The 21,042-nt window shown below is 42.6% G+C and overlaps 1 protein-coding gene across 1 annotated transcript in view; it reads left to right on the top strand.

Annotated features, from left to right (window-relative positions):
* Positions 1-21,042, top strand: part of COL13A1 (collagen type XIII alpha 1 chain) — a 164,133-nt gene that overhangs the window by 117,029 nt on the left and 26,062 nt on the right. The window contains exons 22-36 of the mRNA XM_039546112.1: positions 63-95; positions 2,218-2,280; positions 5,872-5,925; positions 7,661-7,747; positions 8,475-8,528; positions 11,971-12,015; positions 12,391-12,459; positions 13,210-13,233; positions 14,373-14,426; positions 14,993-15,037; positions 17,360-17,512; positions 18,186-18,284; positions 18,812-18,865; positions 19,151-19,192; positions 19,754-19,780. Coding sequence (XP_039402046.1) covers positions 63-95; positions 2,218-2,280; positions 5,872-5,925; positions 7,661-7,747; positions 8,475-8,528; positions 11,971-12,015; positions 12,391-12,459; positions 13,210-13,233; positions 14,373-14,426; positions 14,993-15,037; positions 17,360-17,512; positions 18,186-18,284; positions 18,812-18,865; positions 19,151-19,192; positions 19,754-19,780 — 903 coding nt within the window. The remainder of the gene's footprint in view (positions 1-62; positions 96-2,217; positions 2,281-5,871; positions 5,926-7,660; positions 7,748-8,474; positions 8,529-11,970; positions 12,016-12,390; positions 12,460-13,209; positions 13,234-14,372; positions 14,427-14,992; positions 15,038-17,359; positions 17,513-18,185; positions 18,285-18,811; positions 18,866-19,150; positions 19,193-19,753; positions 19,781-21,042) is intronic.

Genomic DNA, 21,042 nt, shown 5'->3' with positions numbered 1-21,042 from the left:
TATATATTTATATTTACTTCATTTCAAACCAAGTGTTCTCATCTTTCCTCTCTCTCTGCTAGGGGGTTCCTGGAATGGCTGCTGCAGGGATGAAGGTCAGTTTTATATTAAAATGCAGCCTCTTAGGACAGGTCATGGATAAGAAAGAGGATAAGGGCCATGAGAGGAGATGAAACCTCCAGCCTTAGACTGATGGCCATTAGTTCATGGTAGGAAAGCCATGGATTAAAAGAAAATGGAGACATACATTCATTCTCCTGCCAATTTGGAAAGGGGAAAGCTCAAGCTAAAACAGCTATAGAAAATGGCTATCCCTTTTATCAGGGAGAGGCTAGGGCCTGTCTATGTTATAGCTAAATGCTAACTCCAGTGGGAGAATGACTGATCCCTTCCCTGAGCAGCTAAACTATACTTGTTCCAACCCTGAGACTGTAAGAAGATTTCAGTTCTCTTAGTCCCTCAGTTCACTTTCTGTGAGACAGCAGTCCTCTCTTGGTTTCAGCTCCTCTCAAACCCTATTCTTAACAGTACTTGAACCTCCCTATTTCCATAGCTTCCATTTATTTCCTAATAAACAAAAATTATTATTATTATTAAATCCCACCTTTTCAACCAATATCTCTGTTTCTCCACTGCCTTTGAACCAGATAGATTTCTGCATTAGTATATGCTCAGTTCTCAGATTTCACAGTGACAGGCAACCTTATAAAAACCTAGAAAGATAGGTATTGCCAGATTAGCCGGCTTGAAACAGCCCAGATGAGTTCCAAAACCCACTGACCGATACCAAGGAACAATGGAATGCTCTATCCATGAGCCTAACTTCAGCAGCCTATGAAAAACCTTGGAAGCAACAAGAACTGTCCTCAACTGCTGGTGAAGGCTCTCTCTCCCACTCCCCTTGGCTGGTATAACTGGTATAACCAAGATTCCATGATTGTCCAAGGCCTAGCAAAACAGGGCACCAATTGTGATTGGTGCCTCTGGATGCTACCGTAATACAAATAATTAGTAATAACAAAAGCCGCAGAATCCCCTAGAGCCAGCGACAGCTGTACGAGTAGCAGCTCAGGAACAACGTGACTCACCACTAGAAGCTTTCTGAAATTGTGAGAGACCTGGTCAGACTATTCCACACTTCTTGCTAGGACCCCTGGGACATTCCCTTTAAACAGGCACGTCTGGGAAACCATTTCTTAGGAAACAACTCAAAATGGTCACTTACCTCTCTTTTATTAATGGCACTTTCAGCCTATGGGCTGTACCGTATGTCTTCAAAATTAAGATAAAAACAACAATATCCATGTACAAGAATAACCAAGAGAAAAGAAAAACCAAGTCTGTAATATGCCTTTAAATTTGACCTTATACCCCTATTTCCACAAATCTAAATTCAAACTAAAGCACAGCTTTGGCTTGATGCCTTCTTAAATGACCCTTCTCTTTTTTAATCTAGAAGTGGGTTGGCCGCCCCCTCTCTTCTCTTTCCTTCTCACTGTGTATTTTTCCATCTTTTCCCCATGCAGGGCAAGCCAGGAAATCCACGAGAAAAATATTGCTCTTAAAGGAATAATCATTGCAAATCTGCATTTCCTGTATTTTGTTTACAGGAGCTTATAATTATAAGGCGTTTCCTGATGTCCTCTGTAAAATGCCATCTCTGCTTCAGAAAAGCAGAGTTGCATTTCTCCCTAACAGAAGAGAGGCATGTTTGAGAGAGATTTCCATATTGTAATTAGACTATCTTCTGTCCCCTTCCCTCCCTACTCACTCAGTGCTCATGTCTGGGGGGGGATATTCCCCTGCCATTCTCTTTCTTTTCTTCTTTGGCCCTTAGGCTATGTGGCAACCTGCTATTACTGGAGAGTATATTCTCTCCCTGTTCCCTTGGCTGCCTCTCCCCACCAGCACTTGTGCCTCCTTCCAGGGACATGCCGATGCTGCAGAGGAAACTGCTGGGGATGCATTCCTGCACTTTTGGCAGATGCTATATAAATTGGTCCCATGTTTCATGCCCCCTCCTATCAATATGTGTAAAATAGTAAAAATGGTACAAAAATACCCCTGAATTTCTTTCACTTGGCAGCAGATTCAGACAACTGAGCAGCTGACTCCTCTTGTTTTAGCTTTGACTAGGTTTGTAGTGTTATATTGTAGAGTGTGGAGACCACCAGCCATATAACAGATGTATTCTCTGTCTCTTTTCTTACCAACAAGGGAGAAACTGGAGTTGCAGGGATGATGGGCCCCCCAGGTTTGCCAGGGAAAAGGGGACAGAGGGTAGGACAATGCTTGTTTGGATGTGATTTCTTAGCACTGCTGTACTGGCCTGCTCCTCCCCTGTAGCCAAGGCTAAAGTGGGACTGCTTTGCACTATACTTCCATGCTTGTGGTGGAATGCTCTTACCCCATTGCCGATGCTCTCATCTCATTGATGAAGTGTGCTTTGTATGTTCCTCCTTGCGAGAAATAGAAAGACCAACCCAAAGCGGGAATGAGTGCGTTCTGGGAAGGGAATGAAGTACTGAGCATTAGCATTCTCTTGAGAAAGGTTTTGTACCATTTGATTACAGCAATAATAAATGATGAGGAATCTGAATACCCAGAATCAGGATGTCTTAATAACATGTATGTACCTCAGAATGTTCTCTGTATGTCTCTCTGTCTGGATCCTCCTCTCACTACAGCTCATGAATGCTGATCTTGATTCTTGGAATACAATGAAAAGCAGATATGCTGAGCACATAACAGGAGCAGAGTGCTGGAGTCAGTTTGATTATCCTGAAAAGGAAATAAAATCCTTACATCCAATTAGTATTCCTTCTGCCAAAGATGCATAAAAGTCCCTTGCTACCCAAACAAATGCAATTATTTAACAAGACTGACTGCCTGATTTTGTGGGTAATGAATATATTCAGATGGGCCAAGGCCCACCTTCTGTTGTATAGATGCCAAATGAATTGCAGGTAGAAATCAGAGCATCTGCACTTCTAAACACCTGCTTTGTGATTGCAGTCTGGTAAGTCTTAGTGGAAGTACCCCGTTTGCACTCATGACTGAATTAGGAGTACAAATTTTGCGGGTGCAAATCATGCCCATGAAAAGGATATCACATTATTGAAAATGTGTCCCTTAAATAGGAAGGGACTGAGAGTATGTTCATTCCTCTTTGAATTGAGGTGTTACCCATGGCTGTTTCAATGAGCATTCAGTTTTTTTTAATTATTGACTTCTGTTGTCTGCTCTTTAGGTTCTCAGTGAACTTTTCACCACACGATATAGTGTGTCTGCATCCATAAGAGCAGCTTCCCTTTACTGAGGTGTTCCACTTTGACTCAGTGGATTAATATGAACAGTGACATGGCTGGAGATGATAATATTCTGACATCCTAGAGATGGCCAATAATTCAAACTTTCCTTAGGAAACAAAATCCAGCACATTGGGCCCTTCTCGCTTTTCCAAGGAGAAAATCATTAGCTTGTGGTTGCAAGGTACATGTTCTAACAAAGATGAAAAGTTACAGAGCACTTATACTAACCTGGAGGTCAGAGAGTCTTGTAAAATGGATAACTGTGCTGTCTTCGGTGGGATGCAGAGTTGTCTAGAACAAGGATAGTTTTCTTTTAATTAATTCCTGAAGAGCCATACAGTGCATGCCCCTTCTCAGAACACTTTTGCAGGCACCTTGCATGTTAGATGTCAGTCCTTGAACTCTGCTGAAATTCATATACTTGTCTTTCTAGAAGATTAAAATATCTCAGCCTTGCATGCAAGGAAAAATAAATTCCTTAGCTATATTTTTTTCTTTTGATTTTGTTGTTGTAATAGAGCCAAGCTTGTGGGTCAAGGTCCTGTATAAATACTTTAAAAGGCTCTATAGACCAAACTTCTGCGTTAACCCACCTTAAAAGAGATTCCATGTACCTATATGCTATTGAGAAATACAGGCAAGTAACTGTTCGTGTGAGAGTTACTCTTTAAAGAGTTTAAATAAATCTAAACCCAAGTATTATCCAATGCTATTGGGGAAAAAGGTTGGGGAAATGGGGACTAATCATAGTAAAAAAGATAGTAAAAAAATCATAGTCATCATCATCATTTTAAAAAATTACTAACTTTGGAGAACTAACAATTACAGGAAAGAAAATACCTTTTCTCTAGTGGTAAGTGTAATAGTACTAGAGACATTCTCTTAGAGACTAAAATGATTGTAAACTACAGCAACCAAAACCCTGTCAGCTGTTTAAATAGAGCCTGTTGTACGAGCAGCTCATCACGTATGGAAATGCTGGAGATAAGGGTTTGGTTTACAGTTTGCACCCTGTGGACAGATCTTAATCAGAATTTATAAGGCAGTAAGTGAGCCATTTGTGGCACAAAAATTCTAAGAGATGTGCCTTGTACTGATGGCTTCAGGCACACAAAAGATATGACTGCAAGCTAAACAAAGTCACTTCACAAAAACATCCATGGGGTGGTCTGTGTCTGTCCTTTACTCATTTCAATGTGGAATTTATCCAGAATCTGATTATACCTCTCGCAACTCAGTTCAATCAGACTACTCCTCTTGCTGGGGTTTTGACAGCTTTGGGGTCACAACAAGGATGGCCTATGTGGTCCTCTTCTGACCTTGTAATTTTCCCTATTCCTGTTTTCACTCCTCTTCATCAGCACTGAACACTCGAGAGTTTGGCTGCTAAAGGAGATGATGCACTAATTCTTTAGAGCCTGATGATGGAGAAGAGGATTTGTTATTATCAATGTACTAGCAGATGCACAAACAGAAAATATCTAAAGGTCGAACAAAGGGTATCTGAGTATCTCTGAGATGCCCTTACAGTACAGTGAGTTTGATTCCTTTGGAGGAATGCTGTCAGGATGCCCTTCAAACTCATCGGCTGCAGTCATATTCAGAAGCGATAGGTGGCAGCAGCAGGAGCAGGAATGTCTTTCAGAACCGAAATGAAAAGAGTTATTTCGGTATGTGCCCCTCAGACAATCTGGGGCATTGTTGCACTATCAAGCAGTGCTGCGCAATGCTATTCACTCACAAGTTTTTTAATTTTTACCTGATATTTGGCTTGCACAGAGGACCCAGTTTCATATTTCCCTGCACCTCAGAACACTCAGCCTTCCAGTGAAGTCAAGGATCAGGCCCTAAGATGACTTCAGTCATTTACACTTAATTGAGCAGTTCCTCAACGGGTGTAAATGGTCATAGTTCCATTTACTTAAATGAGCTCTAACAATTGACACCAGCCACAGAATTATCCCAATAGCATCTTGTATGAAAATGTCTCTCTTACTTGATTCCATGCGACCATTTGTATCTTGCATTCACTTTCAAACATTCATTTGCTGCATGAAAGGGACTAGCAACAACTCATGTGTTCTACACAAGAAGCATGTGCGCAGGTGGCAAAGAATTAACAACAACAAGCACTGCCCATCTGCAATGAGTTTGTTGAGTTTTGGCTGCTAGAACAAGGAGGAAAATACATAATCAAAGTGCAGGTTTTAAAGTTCAAAATGACCTTTAACTTGGTAGGGGACCATTGTACAGTGACCTGTTAATGCTAAGAGTTTCACAGAAAGGAACAGACAGTGGCACATACTGGCTTTCTAAAACATAAGGTGAAAAGATGTCAGAGATAAGAGAAAATGATGACACAGTTGAGCAGATACTGAAGGCAGGGAGAAAGCCTTGGCTGCCTCTTAAAAGGGCGTCCCAGAGGGAAAAGAAGAGTTTTAGGAACGTTTGCTGTATTGTATCAGATGAGCTCTATGGATCCAGTAGCACTTGCACTGATCTCACAAGTAATGGAAGCCCTTAAAGCCACCCCCTGACCATTTCTGCTTTTCACCAACAGGGAGAGAAGGGAAGAGCTGGTGATCCCGGACTTCCTGGATTCCTAGGACAGAAGGTTTGAATGTTCTCTGACTTTTGCCACACTTTCCCATTTTCCTTCCCCTAACAAAGAAGCTTGCACTCACGTGTACACAACTACCTAAACTGTATGCACATGTGCTTGCATACACACTTACACATATATATGCACGCACACACACAAATACACTGAATACTATAATCTGTACTCTACCCTACAGATAGGAGAGGGTCAGGCTCTCCAGATAATATGAACATGATTCCATGGCCAGTTCCACTGAGGAGAGGGAATTAATTTTATGTCGACAGGAAGAACACAGCACATTTCTCACCCTACCTTTATGGTACCCCCCTCTTCAATCCCTGCAAGATAGCAATTTCAAGACCCGTCCCAAGAGCAGCTGGATCCCATTTGATTTAGTTTAATAGCCTTATTTTTATTTTGTTATGTAGCTTTTTTAAAAAATACCCAGCTACCTAGTGTGAAAATCTGATTTATTTCAACCCAAACAAAACACTGGGATCCAACTGGAAATAAAACATTTGGGGTCAAACATATTGCTGGTCTAACTGGGTGCAACTCCATTGATGGCACTGGAGACACAGCTGCCTGTGACAGTGATAAACTTGGTCTACAGAATAAGAGGAATGAGTGGTTTAGGGGACTGACAGGAGAATACAAATCCTTTCATCTCTAGGATACTGGCTCACAAATCGTGTCCAGATCAGTGACGATTAAAATGCTCCTTACCATCCAATGGCTATTTGATGCTGTATATAAAATGAGAGGGTGGTTTCTGTACAGCTCCCAGTGCATGTCACACACACACCCCCAAATGCAATTACAGCTGGCACTAACTCTTCAGCAGAGAGCCAATGGACTGAATGGGCCGACCTATTGCACTATTAGAATGGCTATTATAGAAAGGGACTGAGACACAGTGGCAGAGCAATGTGGGGAAGCCTGTGCAGGTACTGTCAAGGCTGTATCTGTTTTGTGACCACAGAAAGGATTTCTGTCTCCAAAGCTGTCAGATGAGTTGATGGAGAGGTGCCAGCAGGTCAAAAAGGGTGGGGCTGAAAGGACTGATGGATTGGGGCCGGAGGAAGAGTATGGAATGAATGGATTTTGTGCATGATGGTGGGAGGGTTGGGGGTGTTTTTCAAGCCATGTCACATGTATGACTGACTGAGGTGGAGAATTTTTGAGGGAGCCCCTTGTTTAAATGTTGCCAACACGCTGCTGACTGAGGGTGTGTTTACACATGGAGCTGGGGGTCCGATTTCACGAGCTCACATAGTGTAGCCATTGCACCACAAGTGGTGAGAGGGTCTAGCCTCCCTGAGTGTGTGCCCATCAGATACGAGGTGGGTACTCAGGGAGCTTAGCTCCTCCTACTGCTCATGCTTCCATGGCTACATTCTATACCGATGAGAGCCAGTGTGAGTATGTCTCCTCACGTGGGGAGTCAGGCATGAACTGCATTGGCAGAGCTGTGTACAGGCACAGAAGTCCAATAACAGGAGGGGCTACAACTCCAGATGCAGTGGCATGGGGAGAACCCCTCTCTAGCCAGTTTTATCAGTCTCCAGTTCTCAGCTCTAAAATTCACTAGTAAACAACTAAGTAAAATGCAGCCAGGTTCTTCAGTATCATCCAGCAGCCAAACCTTGTCCTGCTTCCCCCGACCCCAACACCACCACCTGGCTGGTGAAGTTACAGAATGAGAAATTGATTTAACTGACAGTGGATTATTTCCTCCTTGAACCAGGGAGAGAAGGGAGATGCTGGCAATGCACTCGGGGGAGGTAAAGGGGAACCCGGACACCCGGGACTACCTGGGCCTCCAGGACCAAAGGTGCGTCTCTTTCCTCCAATGAAGTCTGTGTTTCCTTTTTGCATGAGAATGTACCTAGCTCAGGGTATTTAGGAAAGGGTTGAAGTTTGCATTTGTCTGCACCTGTAATTACGCACTGTGGAGATTTCATAAGCTAGCCAGCTCCTGCAGAGTTCTTTAGTTTGTTATTTTTAAATGCTGAAGGTCAGAACATTTATGAACTGCATTTCCTGGTGGGGGGGGGGGGGAATCCTACCTGTGTTCAAATGATTTCCCTATAGGGTTTGTAAGCAAACAGTCCCTCAGAATCACTGCCAGCATCTGGTGCCATAGATGGCAGCTGGGACAGGGTGAACATTGTGTATCAGGACTCGGAACCTCCTCTCCTGCTGTGTTCCTGCCTAGAGAACTAGCAGCCCTCAAACAACACCTGATAGCAGAGGATGTTTAGGACACGTAGGACTAGTTCCATTCACAGTGCAGTTAAGAGATGACCCATTGGTCCCAGTTCATACCACCCATTCACTTTGTAGCCCCGTAGCCCAAGGGTAGTGTAGTAATGGGAAGTCACCCCAGTGCTCTGAAACTCCTAAAAGAAATCTGGGTATGCCAGGTCTACCTGAGCTAGTGGAATGCTTCCTGTCTGAAGTGCTGTCAGGTCTAACCGCTGACCCCTAGCACAGCCATTGTTAGAATCGCTCCTTTCTGCTCCTTTATATGAATCTGTTGCTCTTCTCTTTTTTCCTAGGGGGAAGCTGGTGACATTGGCCAGACTGGAATTGCAGGACCGCAGGGGGAAAAGGTACAGAGGAGGAGGAAAGCACAATATGGGCTTATGGCTTAGCAGAGGATTCCAGGCCAGGGAGCTCAGTTACAATGCGGCAATAGGAAAATTGTTTCCCAATACAAAAAACTTCCCTTAAACTATACCTAACTTGATGGCTATAGCCAGTCATTAAAAGAAATAACAACTTTCTCCAGTACACACAACATTTTCTGCAGGATCTGCACATCCAAAGCAATCAGAGCAGTATTAATCAACAGGCCCACACAAGCCTGGGTCTGAGGTGCAACGGTATTTGCAGGAAGAAGGCAAACAAGCTGCAGTGGGAATGCCCAAGCAGGTAGGGAGACTCTGAGGACTGGCCAACCAGCCCACACCTAGCAACTGCAGTTATGTAGTACAGGAGCTATGACATCATGCTGGCCACCCATAGCTGAGGATTAGCAGGATGGAGGGAAGGGAGGAAGGAAACAAGTCCAGGATAGGAAGTGTGGAGCTAGACAAGGGGAAGGCTCTGCGAAAAGAAAGGGTTGCAGCCAGACTGATTGACTCTCCCAGTAAGTCAGAGATACTCCCATTTGAACCAAAAAAACTCCCGACTCCTGACTGAATAACATTATCTCCCTCATAAAACTACATTGCCCAGAATCTTGTGCGTTAGCCACACACACATACACACACATCAGTGTCTCTCTCCCTGAGTCAGCAAGAGGGGCTGAGGCACCTGATGCACAAGATTCTGGGTAATAAGACTGACCTCTGCTCTGCTTCTGGCACTGGGAGTGCAAGAGGGGCGGAGTTGGCTGGGCTTGGCAGCCAATGGTAGGGCAGGGAGGTAGATTTGGTGTGATGGTGATGCAGAGCTGAAGCAGTGCAAAGTGGTATATCAAGGAGGGGTCCATGCCCCATTTTCCCCAGGCCTTGGCTGCAGCAGAGAGGGGGTGAATGAGGGGTTCAGAGAGGGGAACCTTCCCACTCATTCTGGGACTCAACACAGCACAGGGGTTGTAGTTTAGGCGGGGGGATCATACCTCATTCTCCCCAGGCCTTTGGGTGCAAGAGGAGGGCTAACACCTCCTCCAGACCCAGGACTGGGCACAGCAGGGAGAGGGGGGGCTGCACGGTTCCGTTCTGCTGCTAACACCCTGACAAGAGTGAATGTCTTGTCTCTGCTTCCCCAGGTGTAACTGTGGGCCTGTCTCCCCAAAGGCCACCTTTGGCTGAGCTCATTATTGCCTGGCCAAGACAGGGTCCTGTAATTCTGTTTGCCTCACTGTGTGTGCTCCAGAGTACAAGGCCCTGGGCGGGGGGACAGGGAGACTGAATGGAGGTATGAGTGAGGGAGCAAGAGCGTGGCAGTGGGGATGTTGGTTGGGCTGGAGCAGGGGCAGTGAGGCTTGCGGGAGATGGAAGGATGCAGTGGGGGTATTTGGTGGGACTGGGGGAGTGGAGGGGCAGGATGCTCCCTAAAAGTAGTTTGAAAATGTTGGCCAGTATGCTAGTGAGACAAGGAGGGCTGAAAGGCAGGGTTCCTGGGATCTGGGAGGAAAGGGGAGGGGTCTAGTGGGTCAGAGCAGGGCGGGCCTTGATGGGACTAGCGGGGGGCAGGGTGCTACCTGAAATCAATTTGAACATGTTGTTCAGTACCATTGCAGCACAGCAGAAGTGCTTCTTTCAAAAGAGGTGTATCAAGAACTGGGACTAAAGGGTTAGGAAAATAGGAGATGTACAACATTTTAAGGCTTATAGGTTCTCCCTTGGCTGACCTAGTCTTTTGAACAATCTTTTCAAACAAGCAGCTTCTGCGGGAATGTGCTGAATAAAGAATATGCTAGACAGTGTTGTGGAATGGTGATAGTAGGGCGTAAACGTAGCTCAAAAATATGTTTTTCCAGATCCCTCTAGTATGCTGAAATAGGAACTACTTCTTTAAAGTCACTCCAGGCTGTACACTGCAAGTAGAAACAGCAGATGGAATTACAACAATAAGTGTTTTGGGCTGAACGTCCTGAAATAAGAAAAAGAAATAGGGGTTATACGTATCTAAATGTACTTTGTGGGGAGTGAAGGGTCTCTTCGATTGGAAAGCTGTATCTTCATTAATCAGCTGATCCCCGTTTGCTTTACCTCCTAACATAATGATGTAGCACTTGTGACTGTGTTTAATGGTCACTCCTGAAATGTGAGCTTTACAGTCTCATTTGAAGTTCAAACAAGATGTCAGATTATCATGTACAAGGCACTTATATGTAGTGTCTACATCATAGTATTGAAGAATGCTTCTCTGAAAAGAATATTACAAAAGGCCACATACACATTGTGTGGGAATTGTCCATGAAAATCCTGTTAAGGCAGCTGAAGCACAGAGCATCACTCTGGCTGTAAATCAGGGCTCCGATGGGATGGGATGTCTAAGGATAAAGAATGAAATTTGTAGGAGGATCAAAGACTTTAGTGCTATTCATCACCAACAAAATACCAGCTGGCCACTCCATGTTCATCTCCCTGACCTGATCAGCTTTGTCTAGTATCAAACTTCTCAATACAGAGAATTTTAAACACTGCTAGTTTGGATTGCTATTTGGTGGTGGGAGATATGTTAGACAGGAAAAGCCAACAAATATCCCTGGTAATGTTATTGAACAATAAAGGCATTTCTAGCCTTTGCCTTCATTAATGTGTACTACCCGCTTGAACCACCTCTCCTGGTGTGTTTTTCACATTCTGATTTCAAGTGCCCCCGAACATTAGATTGTGACTTCTTGTTTTACCGTTCCCCCTGCCATCTCAACAGGCTGTGTACCCAAGGTCCCTGTATTGTGACCATTCTGAGTACTGGTAACCATAATCAATTTCCCGTTTTGCTCTTCTTTTTTCGTGACTGAACACAGTCATGTCTCAGAGCCGCACTCCCGATCACAGAACTATCATTTTAGTCTGTACAGAACATTCCATCAGCAATGGAAGAGGGAATGTCAAAGTCAATATACTAAGACGCAGACAGGGGCCTGGACTAGGGGCCTGCGCAGGGGCATAAGTGGCAGTAGGAGTGCCCCATCCCCACGTGTCTGAGTGCCTGCCCTGGACCTTGGGCTCAGAGGCAAGTGGCAGCTGAGCACTTGCTACTCTCTCCTCAAGCAGGTAGGTAGGGAGAGGTGGAGAGGGAGCAGAGATTTGGCTCTGTCATTCTTGAATGCGCTGCCCAGCACAGTGGGACAGCATGAGGTGTGGGGGGCAGTAGTTTGCTACTGGTACAGGTCTGTAGCAAATTACTATCCCCCACTGGGGCAAGGAGAGAGCAGGGAAAGAGAAATCCTTCTGCAGGGTAATTCTGGGGAGACACAGCTATGCACTGCCCCTTACACAGGGTCAGTGTATTGCACAATCTAGCCCTAAATCATTTCATAGTTGCAGCAAAAAACTCCAGACCTTTGATAATGCAATGTTTGTATTGTTACAGGGAGAACCTGGAGCACCCGGAGAACAGGGGCCTGTTGGTCCCAGGGTAGGTGCTACTTCACTGACTAATAAAGGGGCTTCATTCATGAAAATATAAGAAATTTTAGAAAGAGCAGAAGACTACTTGTCCCATTTAAATGGCTTCCAGACTGTTTTCCTAGTGTCTTACCAAACTCCTTTATCATGATCAACTGGGTTTATTTTTAGCCCCTTTGTATTGCCATAGTAGGGAACAGCAGCTAGAGCATACTGATGAATCTGACCCACAGAACCTACATGCTGGAGTCTTCCTGCCATAAGCACTTCCCCACAGCTGTATTTATCAATCGCTCCTTGAACGGTTTTAACTTAGAAGAATTCAGACAACTCCATTCTGCATGGGAACACCAAGTCCTGACTGGAGATCTGGTTCATTTTATAGGGTCCCAAAGGGGAGCCAGGAAAGGATGAAATGGTGGATTATGATGGTAACATCAACGAAGCTCTACAGGTGAGAAACTATCCTACATGGCTCAGGAGCCATGTTCAGTGACTCCTGGAGTGAATTGTTTGGTTGTTTTCCATGAGATGCTTTCTCTCAGTCAGATTGGTTCTTTCTCCCTTTGCTACACTTTTTAGTAGCCCAGGTGATGGAAGAAGGGTGGGGCCAGAGGAAGAGAATGTCCCCTTGGAAAGACAGAAAATTTAAGACTGTTGATCTCACATTTCATTTTGAATGAACAAAACTAAGGATGTCAGTCCAGCCCAACATACTTCTTCCATACTAATAGCAATGAATAATGCTTATTACTTATACAGTGCTAGTCCTTTACAACGACACAGGACACATTCTTAATAAAGACAGACACAGAGTTCATCTGAACTCCCTCATAAGAATAACCCAGAACATACATATTAGATTGTTTAGAAAAAGTCCATAAACCATGCAGGGAAATGTCTTTCACTCTAGACTAGTCATGCACCTACCAGCAGAAGATTACTCACAACTTCTATCATCCAGCCTTCCTGGCAGCCCCTCAGTGCTCCCAGCACAGAAGGAGTACATTTCTGGAATATTATTACAAAGGGGGCTAGGGCTACTTTTCTGCTTATTTTAATTTCATGCCTGTAATATATTCCCTAGCCGTTTTAACCAGTATAGTGTTAAAAGAGAAAAAAAACCCACAAATATGATGGTCAGAAATAGTTTCATTTCAAGTGGGACTTTTATTTGTATTTATTTATTTCTTTTAATTTTTAGGAAATACGAACCTTGGCCCTGATGGTGAGTTCTTACTCTTCTCGCTGTGCATTTTGTTTTTTGAAGAAGTAACTGGATTTTAGTAACAGCTAGAAGGAACGTAGACAGTGATACAGACTGACAAACTTTTAATTCCTTGCCACAAGAATGTCTGGCCTTTACAGTTATGTGCTGACACTAAAAAGCAGCATTGACTGCTAAAAGAAGGACACTTCTTGTGTTATACTCCTGAGGCTCTTATATTAGTAGTACTATTTGTTTACCTGCTTTGTAAAGGTTATGCTGCTGTTCAGGCACTCAAGACAGCAGAGAGGATCAAAGTAAGGAAGGCCAAGTGCAGGTCAGGATGGGCCTAAGTAGTGCTGTTTTCAAGGCCAGTGAAAGTCTCCTCTCTTAAGCATACCCTTCCCTAATACCAGGGATGTATGATAGCCCAGCACTGTTTCTCCTGAGCGATAGCCATCAATATTAATCCCACTTGAGGGGGCAATTTAAAATGGGATGAAGAACTCGGTCCATTATAGGACACACATAGCTGTGACCTTTAATATGTAGCAAACGGATACTATGATTATGTGCACATTAGGAACTTGCATATCAGCCAACGTTTCCAAAAGTGGCTTCTTATTTTGGGGGCTTTCATTTTTGAGTGCCCACTTTTATGACAACATGCATGTCTTAAGCTGGGTACCCAAAAATTGGGGCACTTTTGAAAATTACAGGTAAATAAATCATTTCTACCATTGCTAAATTTGTGATAATTTGTCACTTAATTAAATTTAACCTACACTGAGGAACTCAGAAATATAGAATTTTCCTGCTATCTGTGTTCTCTATTTGGGTACCAGATTTCTACAAGCAGAATGTATTTATTATCAATAGCAAATAATTAATTAAATTCACTTCATTATCAGAAGCAGATAATCAAAAATTTTCATGGTAATTATTTTTCGTTCATCAAGTGGAGAAATAAATCTATGGTTATATTTGACTCTGAATTGCTATTTTTGGTTATTCAGTAGCCCACTGTTAGTTATTCATTTTCCAAGTTAATATATTTCAGGATTGCCAGTGCAAAAATGTAAAGAAAATACAATTCTGCCTTTCCTCCAATATGAGGAGGTTTTGAAAAAAAAAGTCATTTGCGTATTTTTCTTATTTAGGGACCTCCTGGACTTCCAGGAGTAGCTGGGCCCCCAGGGCTACCAGGACAGAAGGTACCACTTTCCCTTTGTCATTCATGAAAAGATAACTAGAAATGCATGAGAATCAAAGGCTGGAATACTGATGCGATTATGCTCCTTGTCCACCTGCATCACCCATGACATTCTGCAATTCTTCTCCTCCTTGCACTCTGTACATGCTCAGTTATCATATCTTTGCCTTCTCCATATCTCACATTCCTCCCACAATGACCAGGCATGGCCTTGGCTCCAGGAAGGAGAATGCTTTCTTACTCCCACTGTCCTTCAAACAACTGCATATTAGAGTTAATCTCAGTGCATCGTTACAGAGTAGTCCAGGCCATGAACTGCCAATCAGCATGAACAACTATAGTGGAGTTAATCACCCTTAAAATTCTGACATTGTTTTGAGCCCTGTCTCTTAAGCATTTGCAGCCTTTCTTTTTGTGGTTATTGGTAATAAGTAACTAGCTCTCCCAGAGTCATTGCTGTTGACTGTTTCCATAGCACAAGCCCCATCTTCTAGTTTCCAGGCCTCATGTGAAAATAGGCAAAATAACACTTTTAAAAAAATGATCTATGATGATTTTGCACTTTAGGGTGAAATTGGTTTACCGGGTCCTCCTGGACACGATGGAGAGAAGGTAAGATGAGGGATGCCATGCGCAGATGAGAGTTATGACTCTTCTCTGTTGCTGGATTTGGGAATTTAATGGCTGATAATAACTGGAGCTAGTCAACAATGGGAATATTTTTTCCATTAACATTTTTCTAACAATCTCTCTCTCTCTTCCACTGAAATTCAAAATCTCACCATAAGTTTTCATCAACCTGTTAAATTCTGAAATTTTCTTGAGCAGCACTGTAGCTACTCAAGAACAGGATTCATTTTTCATAAACATTTTTGCAAAAAAAAATGTATCCATGTTTTTGGGGGGACAAGGGGATGGCAAACTGATTTTGGAAAATTTTGACCAGTTCTAAATAATAAGCATACATGAACCTTTCAACTGCATCCTTTTTCACATTTTTTTGTATACATGAAAGATATACACTCTAATTCATCTCTCATTTGTACCAGATTTATAGCAATGTAAGAACAATGGTGTTACTCCTGATTTACACTAGTTTACATGAAAGCAGAATCAGACCCATTAAGGCTCAATCCAGCTAGCTGCTGCGTACTCTGACCCTGAACCAGCAAAGAACTTAACAATGTGTTTAACGCTAAGCACATGAGTAGTCCCCTAGAGTCTGATTCAGCAAAGTGCTTAAGCATATGCTTAACTTCTTTAAGCATATGAGTAGCCCCATTGAAACCAATGAGACTTCCTCAGGTACTTAAAGTTGAGTACATGCTTAAGAACCATGCTGAACTGGGGCATTAGGACCCAGTCCAATGTCCACTGACGTTAATGGGATTCTTTCTCTTGACCTTAAAGGGCATTGAATCAGACCCCTTAGTGCTTTGCTGGACTGGGGTCAAAGTGCTCAGCAGCTAGCGGGATAGAGCCCTAAGTCAGGAATTATACAGTCTCCCTTTTTCTAGTTTCACTCACATAATTGTTGATACATGAGCTCTGCCTCTGCCCTTAACTTGACACCCAAATCCTCCTCCATGCATCTGTGAAGAAAAATTGCACAGAGCAGAGCTTTGTGGGATAGAATCTCCATGAACAACTTCTCTGAACTGCATGCAAAAGTGTCAAATAGCAAAACCACAGCAGTTCCAGTACTTTTCTAGTATCAGGGAGTAGCCATGTTAATCCGTATCCACAAAAACAACAAGAAGTCCAGTGGCACCTTAAAGACTAACAGATTTATTTGGGCATAAGCTTTCGTGGGTGAAAACCCCACTTCTTCAGATGCACTGAAGAAATGGGTTTTTTACCCATGAAAGCTTATGCCCAAATAAATCTGTTAGTCTTTAAGGTGCCACCAGACTCCTCAGTACTTTTCTAATGAGCCTTATGTAAAGGTGCTGCATTCTGCCATTACACTCACACACATACATGTCTTTTTTTACTGGTGACATGTCATAAATGTTTTTCCCATGATTGGTTGAGTGTTTACACTAAAAACCAACAACAAAAATCATTTTCACTCTGCAAAAATGAAAATTTAAAGAAAAAATTTCAGGAATGTGACAGCAAATTTAATCAGAGGGTTATAAGATGACCACATAATACCCAATGTTCAAATAAAATCAGCAGATTTCAAGATACTGCTTATAATTTTGGACTTTTATTCACTACTTCATAAAATGTTCCTCTTTCACCCCAAAAATGTTGATAAAGGAAAGCTGTAAATTTCACATTACTTGTCCATGGACAAGAGGAGAGTATTGTCTAATGACATCTACTCATATGCTAAGCACTACCTCTGTGTAAACCACCATACTGTATCTCAGGGGTCAGCAACCTTTCAGAAGTGGTGTGCCGAGTCTTCATTTATTCACTCTAATTTAAGGTTTCGCTTGCCAGTTATACATTTTAACGTTTTTAGAAGGTCTCTTTCTATAAGTCTATAATATATAACTAAACTATTGTTGTATGTAAAGTAAATAAGGTTTTTAAAATGTTTAAGAAGATTCACTTAAAATTAAATTAAAATGCAGAGACCCCCGGACCGGTGGCCAGGACCTAGGCAGTGTGAGTGCCACTGAAAATCAGCTCGCGTGCCGCCTTTGGCATATGTGCCATAGGTTGCCTACCCCTGCTGTATCTTGTAATAGAGCGAGAGGGACTAAATCTCATTTATACTAAGCCTCCTGCCCCCATATTCCTCTGTGAATTACATTTGATTACATTCACTGTAAGGCTCTGTTACACTGCCTGAGTGGTGTAAAGAAGCTTCATTGTGAATGAGAGTCAGGCCCAGAGACTCCAGTGAACTAAGCCCCATACTTTGATGTCTTTCCCTAACTGTAGAAGTATTATTTTTAAATCGTGTGAATATCTTTTTAGGGGCCACGAGGTAAATCAGGAGAAGTGGGGCCTCCTGGTCCCCAAGGGCCCCCAGGAAAGGAGGGACCTCCAGGAATGAAGGGAGAGACTGGACTTACAGGGACCCCAGGAGCAAAGGGGGAAAAGGGGGAGGCAGGAGAAGCTGGCTCTCCGGTGAGTAAATACAACACATCATAGTAGTGAGTTGTGTTTGCAAACAGTCACGGCAGAGATGGGCATGAACCAAAAGCCTGGGTGCAAACACTCCCAGAGGGTGAGGGCCTTGCATGTGAACTTTAGGAACAGGGACCCTCCTTAGTGTACAGTGCATGTACGTGTAGAAGTAATCACATCAGTCTTTCAGTGTTGAAATCCCTGGCTGCTCTCTGAGTGACACATCCTAATTGTTTCTCTGAATACAGTAATAGTGGATTAATACTGCTTTACAGAATAAAGCATCTCTTATGTGTTTCCACAAGGTTATTAATAATTGACTATTGCTCTCAGTCCCATAAGAGTTAGTTTCTAGGACGAGATTTTGGCAGTAATCCAGGAAACAACCTAAGCATGAGCATAACTTTAAGCATGTGAGTATTCCCATTGACTTCACATGGAGCAATGAAGCACTTCACAACTGCAAAACCAGGCAGCAAAACATTTAAACATGTGCATGTTTTCATGCACAAGTAACCCTCTGATTTCAAGTGGAGTGAAGTGGAGAACATTAACATCACCCATGCTGCTCAAGGAACTAAAGGAACTTTTCAAATTTCAGTTTAATGTAATGTCTATTTTTTATTTGCATGATTTACTATTGCAAGAAACAAACGTCTTTCTTGATCTGTAGGGTCTTGATGGCCCAACTGGGGAGAAAGGAGAACAAGGTGACCAAGGGATACCAGGACCTTCAGGATTACCGGGTCTAATTGGACTTCCAGGACTGACAGTAAGAGTGCAAAAGAATGAATGAATTTTCAAGTTGGGTTAAGCAGAGGGCAGAGCAAGCACCAAAACTCTGAGGGTAACATGTTCAAAAGGGCTTACATAATTTAGGAGCCCTAGATCCATTTTCAAAAGTGACTTAGGGATATAGGATCCTAAATCTCAATGAGAGTCAATAGGATTTTACTCCTAAACTGCTTTGCACTTTATGCTGGTGAAATAATAGTAGATCCTAGCTATACTCTCCATACCCCAACTCTAGGATTTAAGGGAATAATCCCTATACTGAAAATCCATCCTCGGACAACACTTTCAGAGACCTGAACCTTCACATGGTGTGTAATATTGGCACAGATGTTCAGGGGAGCAGAAAGGGATGCAGATGAACCATGTCTGTAAATAAATGCTAAGTTCTCTTTCCTCCTTGAAGGCATTGCTATTTCTAAACTTGTGGCTGTTTCATAGCTGGCTGTTGGCGGAGCTAGACTCACTGGTGCTTCTGTTCACATAGTTATATTGTTGTGTTTACAGGGAGAAAAAGGAGAACCTGGTGAGGATGGGGAAAAAGGAGACCCAGGGGACTCAGTAAGTGTCTCTCTTCACTTTTTTCTGTACTATCAGAAGATGTACAGTTGAATCTTGTCACCAGTGGTTCTTGAAACTCTGCAGGTCTCACACCAGCCACCTTCTCACAGACATGACAGCATCCTCAAAGCTTTCATGAGCTTCTTGGAGTGGCAAACGCCATTTTCCATGTGATTTAATAACCAGCCATCCACTGCTCCCAAATACCTAGTTTTCTGTAGACTGTGCCTGGTACTTTCGCAGAAGCATTTATTATGACAATTACTTTTTTACCTTGGTTTTTAGGTATCAGGGCCACCCGGGCCCCAAGGCCCACCAGGTGCTGCAGTAAGTTCTGATTGATTACTTTGGGGGATGAGACTTAAGGAGATATTTGAATGAAGTTAGTGTAATGGTTGTACAGATTTTTGATGGAGCTTTTCTCGTGTATAAGAAGTGGTGTGGGAAAGTCTTAGCAGCAGGTATGCACCACTGCCGGATTGTTTTTGGATAGACTCTCTTCATTAGCAAACCAGAGTCCATGAAGTATGCCCTAATGTAAAAAATACCTTCCAAAACACTATGTATGTATATAGTTGACAATGTCATATTAAGCATATATGAGCTCAGTATGCCAGAAGAGAAAGGTTGTATGCGATGTTGTTGTAACTATGTTGGTCCCAGGATATTAGAGAGAAAAGGTGGGTGAGGTAATACCTTTTATTGGATCGGCCCTGTGTAAGCTCAAAAGCTTGTCTCTTTCACCAACAGAAGTTGGTCCGTCCAATAAAAGATATTACCTCATCCACCTTGTCAGAAAAGCAAGTTATCACATTGCACATGAAACCAGGATACTGGGATTTAAAATCATAGTAACAAAATATTTACCATTTCTTATCTCAACTGTAGGGTCTTCAAGGCCTTCCAGGACCGAAGGTAAGGCTAGAAGCTGTTAAGTATCGATATTTTACTTGAGCTGGCTGGAGAATGACAATTCCATTTCACGACAAATTTTGAGGTTTAAAAATTTGTTTTTGTTCTGCACTGGAATGAAGATAAAACATTCAGACATTTCTGCAAAATAGAATTGTGTCAGAAACATCTGTTTAAGGATTGAAAAGGTCAAGTTTTCAATTCAGGTCTCTCTCTGTGACCTGAGAGGCAATCTTGGACCGCAGAAACCTTCCTGATGAAAACTTCACCAAACTAAATATGTCTCTGCAATACATTTTGGCTTTGACAAGACAGCATATTTCAACTAAAAAACATTTTATCAAAAATGTTCTGCCCAGCTCTACATTTTAGCTTTGATCCAGTTAGGTGGTTTAAATGACCTCTCAGTGAATGTTGTAAGATGTTGATCTAAACATGGAAGTACCCACTTCTCCTGAGTAGTCTAGGTGTTTGGCTACCTGAGCTTACCGTCCTAATACATTCATGGTGCCAATTGGAATGGCGCTTTTACAGGACGCAGCACTTTTGGGACAGATGTCCTCACATTGCATACTAATTGGCTTTCAGAATTGGTACATTCTGTAAAAACCAGAGATGTTCATTCCTATTTCCCCAAGCGTTGGGTACACATACAAATATAGAAATGTCAGTTGCTCAATAAACCACTAACCACTGCTACCACTTATCTGAAAAACCTTTGAAAGACCCAGGCCTAGTAGTTTGTGTGGGTATATACCAAAAAGACCCAGACCAAAGAAATTCTTGAAGTTTTGGTTAGAGGTGAGGGAGGATGGACCACACATGACCCTCCTCAAATTGCTCTGATACCTATTGGCCTGATCCCAAAAGAAACAAGTCCAGGAAAAATTAGGTATGGAGTCTTTTATTCCATGCCCTTAAGCTCCCAGGTTCCTTATAGCACCTTCAGTCCTATGGCAAGTTTGTAGCGATCAGGAAGAGAACTGGCTACCCTTTGGAAGCACATGTTAGAGGTAGGAAGTCTCTTCCAAGTACATACACTAAGCCAAATAGAATTGTTTCTGGGACAATGGGGCAATGATATCAATTTTTACCAAAAAAGGAATGCTTTTTCATGATTAAAGGGAAAGGTGGCAAGTATGTGTTATATATACATACTAGAGCTGTGCAAGAACTGGAATTTGCATTTCTATGGGAATTTTGCAATTTTGAAATTTCTTCCATTCCAGAATGGAATGAAAACAAAAAAATTGCAAAATTTCCTG

The sequence above is a fragment of the Mauremys reevesii genome, linkage group 7, assembly GCF_016161935.1.
Source record: "Mauremys reevesii isolate NIE-2019 linkage group 7, ASM1616193v1, whole genome shotgun sequence".
Classification (NCBI taxonomy): Eukaryota; Metazoa; Chordata; order Testudines; family Geoemydidae; genus Mauremys; species Mauremys reevesii.
Note: the sequence above shows the minus strand (reverse complement) of the source record. Positions and strands in the feature narration are given on the sequence as shown.